Below are 12,971 nucleotides of genomic sequence, written 5' to 3' on the forward strand. Positions count from 1 at the left end.
TTTTTTTTTTTTTTTTTTTTTTTTTTGGTACTGATGAGGTCTCACTTTGTTCCCAGCCTGGTCTTGAACTCTTGATCTCAAGTAAGTGATGATCCCACTTAAGCCTCCCAAAGTACTGGGAATATAGGCATGAGCCACCATGCCTGGCCCTGTTTGAGTCTTGATTCCAGCAAATGCCGGGCACACTGAGCTCAAGAGACCCTGTTGTTGTTTTTCAGACCTCTTCTCTTCTAGCCGCTCCATTTTTGGCTCCATGCTACCTGCACCTGCCTCAGCACCTGCACCAGATCCCAACAACCCTCCTGCACAGGTAGAGGAAGCTGGGGAATGGGTCGGGGAAGGGGCCGGCAGGCACAGGGCTGCTCATCAAAGCTTTGCTGCCAGAGCAAGGCTAATGACACAGCCACACAGTCACCAGCAAAGCACCAAACAGTGCCAGACCAGCGCTAATGTGCAGAGGCATGATTCCAGCCCTGCTGACGGCATCCTTCAGCACCCAGGAGGTGCGAGAGACCCTGTTGGTCCAGGTGTGCTCCTGCCTGAGGTGCCAGGTAACCTATGTGCAGCTAGCTCTGCTCCAGCTAATTAAGGCAGAATTAGCTAGACAGAGAAGAAAAACATGGATTACTAATAAAAATAACATCTGTATATTTCTTTCATTTCACATTTTACTAAGCAATCAAAAAAGTTGCCTACAAGTGATTGGGCGACAGAGCTGAGTGAGGAACTGTTCTTTGTCCTTATGGATCCCTCATGATTATGCCCATGACCAGTTAGACACTGGTAATAACCGGGCACCATCTTCAAACCAGCTCCAGGAAGAATTTCTGCTGCAGAGACTGGGATCTGAACCACTGATTCCTCATAGCTTTTCCCATTTAGCAAGAGGTGGCCTCACGAAGAGTTGACACGTGAAACTGTTCTTGGGGAGCCCCGAGCAGCTGCAGTCCAGGCTGCCTCTGCTCAGTAATAGAAGATGGCAGAGACTGGGGAGACTCTGCTGGACTCTAGAAACAAGATATTCCCAGACTGCTAACCAGCTGTGCCAGGGCCGCTGCCTGGTCTGAGGACTGAGTATTTAGTTTTTAATGGAAACAAGACCCCCACAGCCACCCAGGAAAACACAGATTGGTGTCCCCAGATTAGCAGCCACAGGCATGGAGACATGGCCTTTGTCCCTCTGTCCCAGCGCCTAGCCTGTCTCGTTGGACTTGCTAGTGTGCAGCTCTCGAAAGGAATTGTCTGAACCAGCATTGCTTCCAAGCTCCTCTATTCCTTTCTCAGGAGAGCATCCTGCCGACCACTGCCCTCCCCACCGTGAGCCTTCCTGACAGCCTCATCGCACCCCACACTGCCCCATCCCTGGATCCTGTGGATGGGCAGGGCTGTGAACGCGCTTCCCGGACTGAGGACCCATTTATCCAGCCCACAGACTTCGGTCCCTCAGAGCCACCTCTGAGTGTCCCACAGCCCTTCCTGCCCGTCTTCACCATGCCCTTGCTGTCCCCCAGCCCCGCCCCGCCACCTGTGTCCCCCATGTTACCCATAGTTCCTCCTCCAGCCACTGCCCTGAGCCCTCCAGCTCCACCTGCCTTCCAGCAGCCACAGAAGTTTGTTGGAGTCAGCAAACCACCGTCTGTCATCACCCACACAGCCTCTGCAACCCTCACCCATGATGCCTCTGCCACCACCTTCAGCCAGAGTCAGGGCCTTGTCATCACCACCCATCACCCTGCCCCATCAGTGACCCCTTGTGGCCTGACACTGTCTCCTGTCACCCGGCCTCCCCAGCCTCGGTTAACTTTTGTGCACCCTAAACCTGTATCCTTGACGGGGGGAAGGCCTAAGCAGCCTCACAAAATAGTGCCTGCTCCCAAACCAGAGCCCGTGTCCTTGGTGTTGAAGAACGCCTGCATCGCCCCAGGTGAGCCAGGTGGGGGACTCAGTGTGGGGCTCCCCCAACCCAGAGGGATGTTTTCCTGTCCCAGAAGCTTTCAAACTTGTGACCACCACCACCCTGGTGCCCACGCGTGTGCACGCGCGTGTGCACACACACACACACACACACAAATGAACAAAAGTGTCATGAAATAATACATGTGTATGATCTATTCTGTTTTCTATTCTCTATCTTTTGTTTATTGGTTTTTTTCTTTGAAACGGAGTCTCACTCGGTCGCTCAGGCTGGAGTGCAGTCTTGGCTCACTGCAACCTCCCCTCCTGGGTTGAAGCGATTCTTCTGCCTCAGCCTCCTGAGTAGCTGGGATTACAGGTGTGTACCACCATACCTGGCTAATTTTTGTATTTTTAGTAAAGATGGGGTTTCACCATGTTGGCCAGGCTCGAACTCCTGACCTCAGGCGATCTGTCCACCTTGGCCTCCTAAAGTGCTGTGATTACAGGTGTGAGCCACTGCGCCCACCCTCTACTCTACCTTTTTTTAAAGTTAGTCACAACCTACAATGTTAAAACGTGGTCCTCGCCACCTCTTTCCTGGGTCTATAACATGTCTCCTTCAAGAAATTACACAAAGTTTTAGGTGCCTTGATGGCATTGTCTTCCTATCCCCTACGATTGGGAACAAGCTGTCTCACTGGCAGAGAGGCTGCCTCGGCAGGGCAGGCCAGGCGCTGTGTCCCAGGGCTGCAACTGAGCCTCCTCCTTGTCCTGGCAGCTCCCTTTTCAGGCCAACCACAAGCGGTGATCATGACATCAGGGCCTCTGAAGAGAGAAGGGATGTTGGCCTCCACGGTGTCCCAGTCCAACGTGGTCATCGCACCTGCCGCCATCGCCAGGGTGAGGAGGGCTCTGGACAGACTCCCGGTGTCCTTATCACCCTGGAGCAGCTTGTGCTTGGGCGACCCTCACCTGAGATGACAGGTGTCCTGCCCTGCTGTGCATCAGCGGTCGGGGGTGACCTCTCTCCCATGTCACTGCAGGCTCCTGGGGTCCCGGAGTTCCACAGCAGCATCCTGGTGACAGATCTCGGCCACAGCACGAGCAACCCACCCGCCTCCGTCTCCCGGCTCTTCCCAAGCACAGCGCAAGACACCCTGGGGAAGGCCGAGCAGGTCCCGCTGCATGGGGGCAGCCCCCAGGTCACTGTCACAGGACCCAGTGAGTATCCACTCAGGGATGGTTAGGCATCACAAGGGAAGTAACTGGGCCTACCGTGGATCAGGGGGCCGCTTGCTGGGCTCTCCAGGACAGAGCCTGGGCTTAGGACACACAGTGAGGTCTTGGGAGCCTGCTGATAACACAAGCTGGGAACACGCTCTGTGGATGGCAGGATGACCTGTGGTGGCACTGGCAGGGTGAAAAGTAGTAGGCACGTGGCAGTGTAGGTGGTTGGTGCGCTTCAGAGTCCCTGCTGACCACCCTCAAAGGCCTGGCTCTGAGCTGCCATTCTCACCCAGAGAAGGGATTGAGGGACCCTGATGTTCCAGTTTCTGGGAATGTCAGCCTGGGGTTGCTGTGGTCACAGAAGCTGCCCGGCCTTATCCGGGTACCAATGTGGCCTTCCCCAGCAGGTCTTAGCCTACAGGTCTGTGGCCCATGTCCACTCTTGGGCCTTCCAGGGATGAGACAGTCCAGGCAGGACTGATTTTGCCCAGGGACATCTGAGAAGCCAACAGGCCAGGTCAGGGATGAATGGCTTGCCCAAGGCTGTGCTGCTGGTAGGCAGATGGGGCCCCTTCCCTCAAATGCCTGCCATGCCAGGAAGGGAAATAGAAATGGCCCCTTTTCTTAAATAAAAGCATGGTGTGGGTCAGGGGCAGTGGCTCATATCTGTACGCCCAACACTTTGGGAGGCTGAGATGGGTGGATCACTTGAGGTCAGGAGCTCGAGACCAGCCTGGCCAACATGGTGAAACCTCATCCCTGCCCAAAAAAAAAATTAGCCGGGTGTGGTGGCATGTGCCTATAGTCCCAGCTACTCAGGAGACAGAGGTGGGAGAATCAGTTGAACCCAGGAGGTGGAGGTTGAAGTGAGCCAAGATCAAGCCACCGCACGCCAGCCTGGGTGACAGAGTAAGAATCTGTCAAAAAAAACAAAAGCATGGTATAGCTGCTCCTGGAACTCTGTGAGCAAACAGCTGTCTCCCTCCTCCCTCAGGAAGACACAAACGAGGAAGGAAAGTTATGAGTCAAGCCCCTCAAATAATCGAGGGAGAGGTTAGGGCCAACATTGCCTCGTCTCTGGAGTCTCAGAACACAGAACTTAGAGCCTGCTACACAGCCTCACGCGGAGCTGGGGGAAATCACCCAGCACAGAGGAAAGGAAGCGGAGGCATCTGTACAATAAAGCAGGATGGGCCAAGAAGGCTGAGTCCACCTGGGCTGGGCACAGCAGCTCACTCTTGTAATCCCAGCACTTTGGGAGGCTGAGGCAGGTGGATCGCTTGAGCCCAGGAGATTGAGACCAGCCTGGACAATATAGTGAGAACTTGTCTCTATAAAAAATGTTTTTGTGGCCTGGTGTGGTGGCTTATGCCTATAATCCCAGCACTTTGGGAGGCCTAGGCAGACGGATCACCTGACGTCGGGAGTTCAAGACCAGACTGACCAACATGGAGAAACCCTGTCTCTACTAAAAATACAGAATTAGCCAGGCATGGTGGCGTATTCCTGTAATCCCAGTTGCTCGGGAGGCAGAGGCAGGAGAATCGCTTGAACCCAGGGGGCTGAGGTTGTGGTGAGCTGAGATGTCGCCATCGCCATTGCACTCCAGCCTGGGCTACAAGAGTGAAACTCCATCTCAAAAAAAAAATAAAAAAAGTTTTTAAATTTAAAAATATAATAATAAAGAGCCCACCTGGGAAATACCTTCTAAAGTGACACCAGTGACTGGAGCATGTCACACAGGGTTGCTCCAGTGTGTTCTGTGTGGATTAAGGGTGTTTTTGTTGTTGTTATTAATTCAAAATTTTCAGGGAATGGGTAAGAAAAATCCAAGGAAGCATGTGTGCGCAGTTTAAAGAACCAAGTGCCATGCGCAGGTAGCAGCAAGCACCTCATAACCCTGCAGAGACCCCAGGCTGCTTCCTGGTGGCTTTGGGGGGGCCAGAGCTCTGTCCCTCAGAGGAGACTGTTCTCACCAGGTCGGGACTGCCCAAACTCAGGGCAGGCCTCTCCGTGCGCGTCAGAGCAGAGCCCCAGCCCTCAGTCTCCCCAGAACAACTGCTCAGGGAAATGCGACCCCAAAAATGTGGCTGCGTTAAAGGTACCGAATGTCTCTTGGGTCTTGGTTCCCTTGGGAGGATGGGAGGGAAGGGCAGAAGGATGTTAAGGAGTTGTGTCTGTCTGGAACAGAGACCTAGACTCAGGCAGGGGTGGATCAGAAATAGGCTTCTCCTTGTCCCTTCCCATGAACCAGCCCTGTGGAGACAGTGGGCCCTCTGGAGGCTTCTGGATAGGCCCCAAGCCCAGGAGCCAACAGTGAGTCCACCTAGTGTGGCAGGTACCTCTCAGGCTGCCGGGCCCCGGAGGGGCATGGCCGCCACCAGGGCTGGGTTAGGGGGAGGAGGTGGGACTGGGTGGGGAAGAAGAGCTTACGGCGGGCTGGGCAGCACCCAGTTCGGCCCGTGGTTTCCTGCCCTGGCTGCACCCCATTTTGCAGTGCTGGTTTTCTAGGGTTCCTAGTCCTGTCCCCTCCTGGCTCATTGGAGCCTTCAGCTTCTTGTTGTGCCCTCCTCCCACGTAGCTCTCTAGCCTTGGCCCTTAGGCACCCACCATCAGCATAGCAGGCGAGGAGGGGCGGGCAGCGTGCCTGCAACATGCCTGTCTCAGTGACCAGCGGGTTCTCCAGCAGAACCGGCAGATGAAACACATCTCAGCTGAGCAGAAAAGGCGCTTCAACATTAAGATGGGCTTCGACACACTCAACAGCCTCATCTCCAACAATTCCAAGCTGGTGAGTTGCCAAGAGCATGGGCCGTGACAGGGCAGGGGAGCTGGCAGGATGTGCTCCCTGCGTGGTCATTGCTGGTGGCAGGCCTGCTGGTTGTGGGCGCCGCCGCCTCCAGCCGCCTGCCCCTTCTGCAGACCAGCCATGCCATCACGCTGCAGAAGACCGTGGAGTACATCACTAAGCTGCAGCAGGAGAGGGGCCAGATGCAGGAGGAGGCCCGGCGGCTGCGGGAGGAGATCGAGGAGCTCAATGCCACTATCATGTGAGCGTCTGAGCCTTGGGGCTCCAACCAGGCACCCCATCCCCATGCAGGGCCTGTCTCAGAGGTGGGACCCTGAGGCCTCATCACTGGTCGATGCCTCTTTACTGCACTAGTTCCACTTTTGATCACCCTCCTTCCATAGACCTCTCTTCTCTGCACCTGGCTGCTGCCCAGCACTAGGCCAGCCCTGCCCATCTTGTGTCCCAGGGTCCTTATGGGCCACTGGCTGCTCCACAGCTCCCCCGGCTCCTGTCATTTCAGCTCCTGCCAGCAGCTGCTCCCTGCCACGGGAGTCCCCGTCACCCGGCGCCAGTTCGATCACATGAGAGACATGTTTGATGAATACGTGAAAAGCCGGACCCTGCAGAATTGGAAGTTCTGGATTGTATCCTTCGGTTTTCTTTTTGCTCTTCCTAGCCCTCAGCCAATGCACTGAAGCCACAGACCGTGACACTGTAGTTACTCTAGAAAGACTCTTTAAATGGCTGTCACCAAGCTCCTCACAACAGGCAGTGCTAGTGTCTGTCTCAGAAGAGAGTGGTCTGGTCTGGCCTGCTGTGCGGGCTATGGCTGTCGATGGGGCTTCAGGGTGCTTTGCAGGAAAGGCTAGGGAGTTGGAACGGTGGGCTTTGCTCTCTAGGTCCTTAAGAAATCAGGACAATGCTAGAGATACTTGCAGAAGGTGCAGGAGAAGGAGGCGTGGTCCCACACAGCCCGGCAGCCAGCTTGGTCCTTGAAGCCACCGGGAGGGAGAGTGGCAGAGCCCAATTCGAAGCCTAATGAAGCATGTCCACTTGTGCGCTGGGAGCTGTCTCAGGCCAAGGCCACCCTGCACTCGGCCTTCCAGGTGTCAGCACGGCTCTCATGGGGAGTGGTTCCTGCCTGGTCACTCCCCACCCTGCCACTGCTCTACCACTGAGTTAACAGTCGGCACAGGAGTTGACTTAGCTGTGACACTGGGGCATGGGTCTGACAGAGGAGACAGTCGTGCGGGAGGAGAGAATCCCAGTTGCAGCTGCCGGGCAGGGCAGGGCACAGCACCTGTGTATGCTGGAAGGGGCAGGTTTTTATTGTTTGTTTCTTTTTTCCCCCGAGAAAGGGTCTCACTCTGTCACCCAGGCTGGAGTGCAGTGATGCAGTCATGGCTCACTGCAGCCTCCACCTTCCCAGACTCAGGTCATCCTTCTGCCTCAGCCTCCTGAGTAGCTGGAACTCCAAGCTCATGCCACCATGCCCAGCTAATTTTTGTATTTTTTTGTTGAGACGGGGTTTCAGCATGTTACCTAGGCTCTAGGGGGCAGTTTTATTTTCTTTCTCCTTTTTTTTTTTTGCTACAGAGTATCACTCTGTCACCCAGGCTGGAGTGTAGCGGCATGATTTGTGCTCACTGCAATCTCCACCTCCCAGGTTGAAGTGATTCTCCTGCTTCAGCCTCCCAAGTAGCTGGGACTACAGGTATCTGCCACCATGCCTGGCTAATTTTTGTGTTTTTAGTGGAGACAGGGTTTCACCATGTTGGTTAGGCTGGCTTCAAACTGCTGACCTCAGGTGATCCACCCACCTTGGTTTCCCAAAGTGCTGGGATTACAGGTGTGAGCCACCGTGCCTAGCTGTAAGAGGCAGTTTTTAAATGAAGAGATGACAGGCACCAGCTCTGGTTCCCCTGCGTTGCTATTTTACTGCCCGCCTTATCCCTGTCATTCATAGAGCTGGACAGCGTCTGGAATGAATCAGAGCCTCTTTGATAAAATGGCACACTCCCCATCATCAGGCCGAGGTGGGGGAACTGGGCACCTTCCTGATCAAAGTCCCAGAGGAAACAGTCCTTGGGCCTTCACTAAGCTGGTCTAGGAGACCCACACGCACCTTTGCATTTAACACAGAAGGCAAACACCACCTTCAGGCAGATGGCTCCTGCCTTTTTTTTTTTTTTTTTGAGACAGAGTCTTGCTCTGTCGCCCAGGCTAGAGTGCAGTGGTGCAATCTCGGCTCACTGCAACCTCAGCCTCCTGGGTTCAACCGATTCTCCTGCCTCAGCTTCCTGAGTAGCTGGGATTACAAGTGCCCAGCACCACATCCGGCTAATTTTTATATTTTTAGTAGAGATGGGGTTTCACCATGTTGGCAAGGCTAGTCTCAAACTCCTGACCTCAAATGATCCACCCGCCTTGGCCTCTCAAAGTGCTGGGATTATAGGTGTGAACCATCTCACTCAGCCAGCTTCTGCCCTTCCCCCTGCTCTGCACCTCTGATGTTCCTGCCAGTGTATGTAAGAACCATTTTGGGCCGGGCGCGGTGGCTCAAGCCTGTAATCCCAGCACTGTGGGAGGCCGAGGCGGGTGGATCACAAGGTCAAGAGATCGAGACCATCCTGGTCAACATGGTGAAACCCCGTCTCTACTAAAAATACAAAAAATTAGCTGGGCATGGTGGCACGTGCCTGTAATCCCAGCTACTCAGGAGGCTGGGGCAGGAGAATTGCCTGAACCCGGGAGGCGGAGGTTGCGGTGAGCCGAGATTGCGCCATTGCACTCCAGTCTGGGTAACAAGAGCGAAACTCTGTCTAAAAAAAAAAAAAAAAAAAAAAAACCATTTTGGTCACGTGTTTGTGCTGGGACCTGTTCCATACTAGAGACCTCTGTGTCCCTGTCTCCTGTCTGCTTGGGGCTTGGCCCTGTTGTCTGGGTACAGTTAAAACAGAGTATTTTCATGAAGTAGAAGACACTCCTTGCCTAGAGGTCTCTCCCTCTTTTCCCCAGTGATCCGTTCTCTGTGTACAGATTCTTAATAGTCCCAGGGGTAATGAGTAGGCCAGCCCAGCCACCTTCGGGTCCGAAATCCCCAGCCCTCCTACGTGCCTCCTTTTCTTTAATCACAGCTGCAGTTCAGCATCATCATCAAGCCGCTGTTTGAGTCGTTCAAGGGCATGGTGTCCACCAGCAGCCTGGAGGAGCTGCACCGCACAGCGCTGTCCTGGCTGGACCAGCACTGCTCCCTGCCCATCCTCAGGCCGAGTGAGTGGGGCAGTGCCAGGGCGGGGGGCTCATGCTAGTCCTGGAAGGAGGATAGCCCCAGGCTGAGGACAATGTTGGGGGAAATCCAGACTCCACTTCGGGCAGCCAGGCAGCGCCAGGGCACAATGCCGTCCAGGAGGCCCTCAGGAGCCCCCAGTGGGGGCAGGAGTGGGCACCAGGCTCCTGCCGTTGGGTTCTGCCAGCCTGCTCAGATTCCAGCTTGCATGGATCAAGTGCCCACTATTTGTCAGGCCCTGTATCAGGTGTCTTCAGGTGTGTTTTCTTGTTTAATTCTGATAATAACAAGCAAAGATGATCCCATATGTTAAGGTTATAGATGCTTAACATCAGAACAGCTGGCAGCCCTGTGCAGCAGAAGCAGCATAGGATGCTCCACCCATAGCAGCTCCTGCTTGGATTTGGGGAGGCTTCTGGAGGCAGAGGGCTGAGTGCCCAGGTCTTGGAGAAGGCCCCCGGCACTCCTCCTTGCAGTCCAGTGCGGCTGCCACTCGCCAGTGCCTGAGCATTTTCACGTGGGTTGGGTTGTAGGTCCCAAGCTAGGCGTGCGGTGTGTGGTGGGTCTGCGTCCCGCCTGTGTCTGACCCTCTCTGTCTTTCAGTGGTGCTGAACACGCTGCGGCAGCTGAGCACCTCCACCTCCATCCTCACAGACCCGGCGCAGCTGCCGGAGCAGGCGTCTGAGGCCATCACCAGGATTGGCAAGAGACTGGGGGAGTCTTAGCTGCTTAGCTGGCATGTGGCCGCATGAGATGCCAGGAGACCCTTCCCTGCCCGTGGAGAGGAGGCTGTGCCCCCCTAAGCCCTTCCTGACACTCAGCCTCGGTGCCTCCCTCCAACTCTGCTGGCCCACCGCACCGTCGGGAGGCCTTGCTCAGGTCTGAAGCAGGTTCGGGGCCTGCTGACAGCAATAGCCCACCTTTGGGAACCCCTTGCTGTGAACTCTCTCACTCAGTGACCTCAGTCACCAACCTCCACTGCCCTTGGGGCAGACAAAAGGGAAGTGCTGGCCGTGCTGGTCTGCCCGCCTGGTGGCCTGCCAGGCCAAGCGCCGGTGAGTGGAACCCTTGGGTTGAGGGTGACAGGGCCTGCTCCTGTCCTGAGACCCAGCCTTGCCCCTCCTGCCATGCCTGTCCACGCGCATGCCTCTGATGTCCTGCTCCACTCTCTGGCCTGCCCATGGGGCAGTTAGAAGGTGTCTTTCTTTCTCGCCTCAACTCTGACAGCTCCCAGCCCTTGTGGATGGACTTGGGCTTCTATTCAGGCTTATGTATGGCAGGCTGCCAGGGGGAAGTGCCTTCTTCAGAGACCCCCGAGGACACATGTTTGCAAAAACAATGGATGTGGAACACACAGGACCAGAATGGAAGCGTACGATGCACAGTGGCTGCTCTGGCTGGGAGGCCCTGCTGGGCATGTTTCATCTGTCCTCTTACAGCTCCATGGGGCCTTCTCGATGTCACCTCACCACCGTGGCCCTTCTGCCATTCTTCTCCACACACCTCCAGCTGCAGCTGTGGACAGGTCAGGTGTGTCCAGTAGGAGCTTAGAACCCTGAAGTTCTAGCATGCAAAAGATCAGACTCCACGTCCTGCTGTCAGCCTTGTCATCTTGTGTGATGTCGTTCAGCTGGGAGCCCCAAACCAGGACAGTTCTCGGACCAAAGATGCCCCCACACTCAAAAGTCTGTCCCGCCTTGTGTTTGGAGAAGGAAACAATGTTGGCAGGCAGCAGTCTTCGGTCATCAGCCCTCAGCTGTCTCTAGGCATCTCTCAGATCAGACAGCAAAGAATCTACCCAGATCTGGGCTGGCTGGAGGCATGGCTGGGCTGAGGGCCATTCTGAGCCCACAGCCAGAGGCTGGCTCAGCCTCAGTCCTCGCCTTTCTCTGGTTACCCTCTGCAGGGAGCTGCAGGGGTAGGCACTCTTCTCCAGCACTCAGGAAGCCCAGCCAAGAGTACCTTTAAAGCCCTGCTGACGAGTTCGGAGCCACCAGCAGGCTTTCCAGGCGACCTCTGTCCTCTCTGCCTGCAGGGCCTGGGGAGGGCTTTGAGAGACCCTGGGAGCCATGTGAAGAGGGGCACCCCTGGGCTGCCCCCAAAGTTTAGATCCAGTTGGAGGCTCTCCTTGGCTCCTGCAGGCCTGCGGGGGTTCTCCCCCCACCTGTAGGTCACCGCCCAGCTGCCTGCCCCCTTGTTGTGCTTCAGCCCCACACAAGAGCAGCTTGGTGACACCACTCAGCCACCCAGAGCGCGTGTTTAAAGGCTTTCCAGATCACCTTCCTGTGGGGTGAACATAAGATGAGGCCAGGCTGGTCCTTGGAATTACCCCCGGGAAATGCTAATAGACTCCATCCTTTACCTGGGGATAAGCATGAAGGTACCATCCCAAAGGCAGGGACCACCATGGTAGGAATTCCACCAAGGCCAGAAGGGAAAAAGGAAGAACCCAATGTGGCCAGCTGTGCAGGCCCTGGGGAGGGTCGTGAGTGCAGCCCCTCTCCACTTCCGTGCCTTTGTAAAACGTGTAGATAACCACAGTGGTTGGCTGAGCCAAGAACTCTCCTAAATCAATGGCTTTCTCCCCACCCCTTGCTGGGGAGTCATTTTTTAAAACTCCGTGGGATATAAAATTGGCCTCCTGCTGCTTCGGCCTACCTCTCCCTCTGCTGACTTAATGTTGTGATTCTGTTTCTTCAGATATTTAAGGCTGTTAGGTTGTGTGAGCCCTGAAGGGTGTGTGTGTGTGTGTGTGTGTGTGTGTGTGTGTGTGTCCCCGTCCGTCCTAGCGACTGTCTAGTAGATGCATATCTTTGGAGACATTTCTGTAACTCATTCTCTTGGTGCTCACGATTGCCATGGCCATAGGGCCACAATGCCATATCTCTGCTGCAGACATGATTGTTTCTTTTTCTAGAGGTTTTCTTGTTTTGGAATCTTGCCTGATGAATCCAGCCAGACCAAGGGCCCTAGATTTGACCTCTGTCCTGGGCTCCTGGGCCAGGTACAGGGACATCTGAGGCCACTCTGCTGGCCACCTCCAGTGGATGCTGACCACCAGGTGGGCTTTGTTTACACTCACTTCACCCTGATTCTTGTCTCCACTTCCATAAAAGAAACTTCGCAATGCTGACGATTTAGAGAGAAAGAAAATCAACCTGGGCCGTGCGCGGTGGCTCCTGCCTGTGATCCCAGCACTTTGGGAGACTGAGGCTGGAGGATCACTTGAGCTCAGGAGTTGGAGACTAGCCCTGGCAACATAGCGAGACCCTGTCTCTACAAAAAACACACACACACACATTTAGCCAGATGTAGCAGTGAGCACCTGTGGTCCCAGCTACTTGGGGGGCTGAGGCTGGAGGATTGCTTGGGCCTAGAAGTTGCGGTGAGCTATGAACATGCCACACTGCCTTCTAGCCTGGGCGACAGAGTGAAACCCTGCCTTTAAATATAGAGGCCAGGTGGGTGGCTGACGCCTATAATTCCAGCACTTTGGGAGGCCGAGGCAGGTGGATCACCTGAAGTCAGTTCACAACCAGCCTGACCAACATGGTGAAACCCTGTCTCTGTTAAAAATACAAAAAAATTAGTTGGGCTTGGTGGTGTACCCCTATGATCCCAGGTACTCAGGAGACAAGAGAATCGCTTGAACCCGGGAGGCAGATGTTGCAGTGAGCCGAGATTGTACCACTGCACTCCAGCCTGGGCAATAGAGCGAAATCCTGTCTCAAAAAAAAGAAAATACAAAGTCCGAAAAGAAAAGCCAGA

The 12,971-nt window shown here is 55.0% G+C and overlaps 1 protein-coding gene across 2 annotated transcripts in view; it reads left to right on the forward strand.

The window, feature by feature from the left end:
- LOC108315151 (MLX interacting protein) overlaps positions 1 to 12,489 on the forward strand; it is a 65,809-nt gene extending 53,320 nt beyond the window's left edge. The window contains exons 8-17 of one of the 2 annotated variants that reach the window (XM_017544294.2): positions 219 to 310; positions 1,285 to 1,924; positions 2,675 to 2,796; positions 2,940 to 3,117; positions 5,103 to 5,224; positions 5,810 to 5,914; positions 6,046 to 6,173; positions 6,435 to 6,558; positions 9,058 to 9,187; positions 9,807 to 12,489. In XM_017544294.2, the coding sequence (XP_017399783.1) occupies positions 219 to 310; positions 1,285 to 1,924; positions 2,675 to 2,796; positions 2,940 to 3,117; positions 5,103 to 5,224; positions 5,810 to 5,914; positions 6,046 to 6,173; positions 6,435 to 6,558; positions 9,058 to 9,187; positions 9,807 to 9,928 (1,763 nt within the window). In that variant the 3' untranslated portion in view covers positions 9,929 to 12,489. The remainder of the gene's footprint in view (positions 1 to 218; positions 311 to 1,284; positions 1,925 to 2,674; positions 2,797 to 2,939; positions 3,118 to 5,102; positions 5,225 to 5,809; positions 5,915 to 6,045; positions 6,174 to 6,434; positions 6,559 to 9,057; positions 9,188 to 9,806) is intronic. The other variant, XM_017544295.2, reaches the window with a different exon arrangement.
- The last annotated feature ends 482 nt before the right edge of the window (positions 12,490 to 12,971 follow it).

Source organism: Cebus imitator, unplaced genomic scaffold (assembly GCF_001604975.1).
Source record: "Cebus imitator isolate Cc_AM_T3 unplaced genomic scaffold, Cebus_imitator-1.0 Scaffold169, whole genome shotgun sequence".
NCBI classification, from domain to species: domain Eukaryota; kingdom Metazoa; phylum Chordata; class Mammalia; order Primates; family Cebidae; genus Cebus; species Cebus imitator.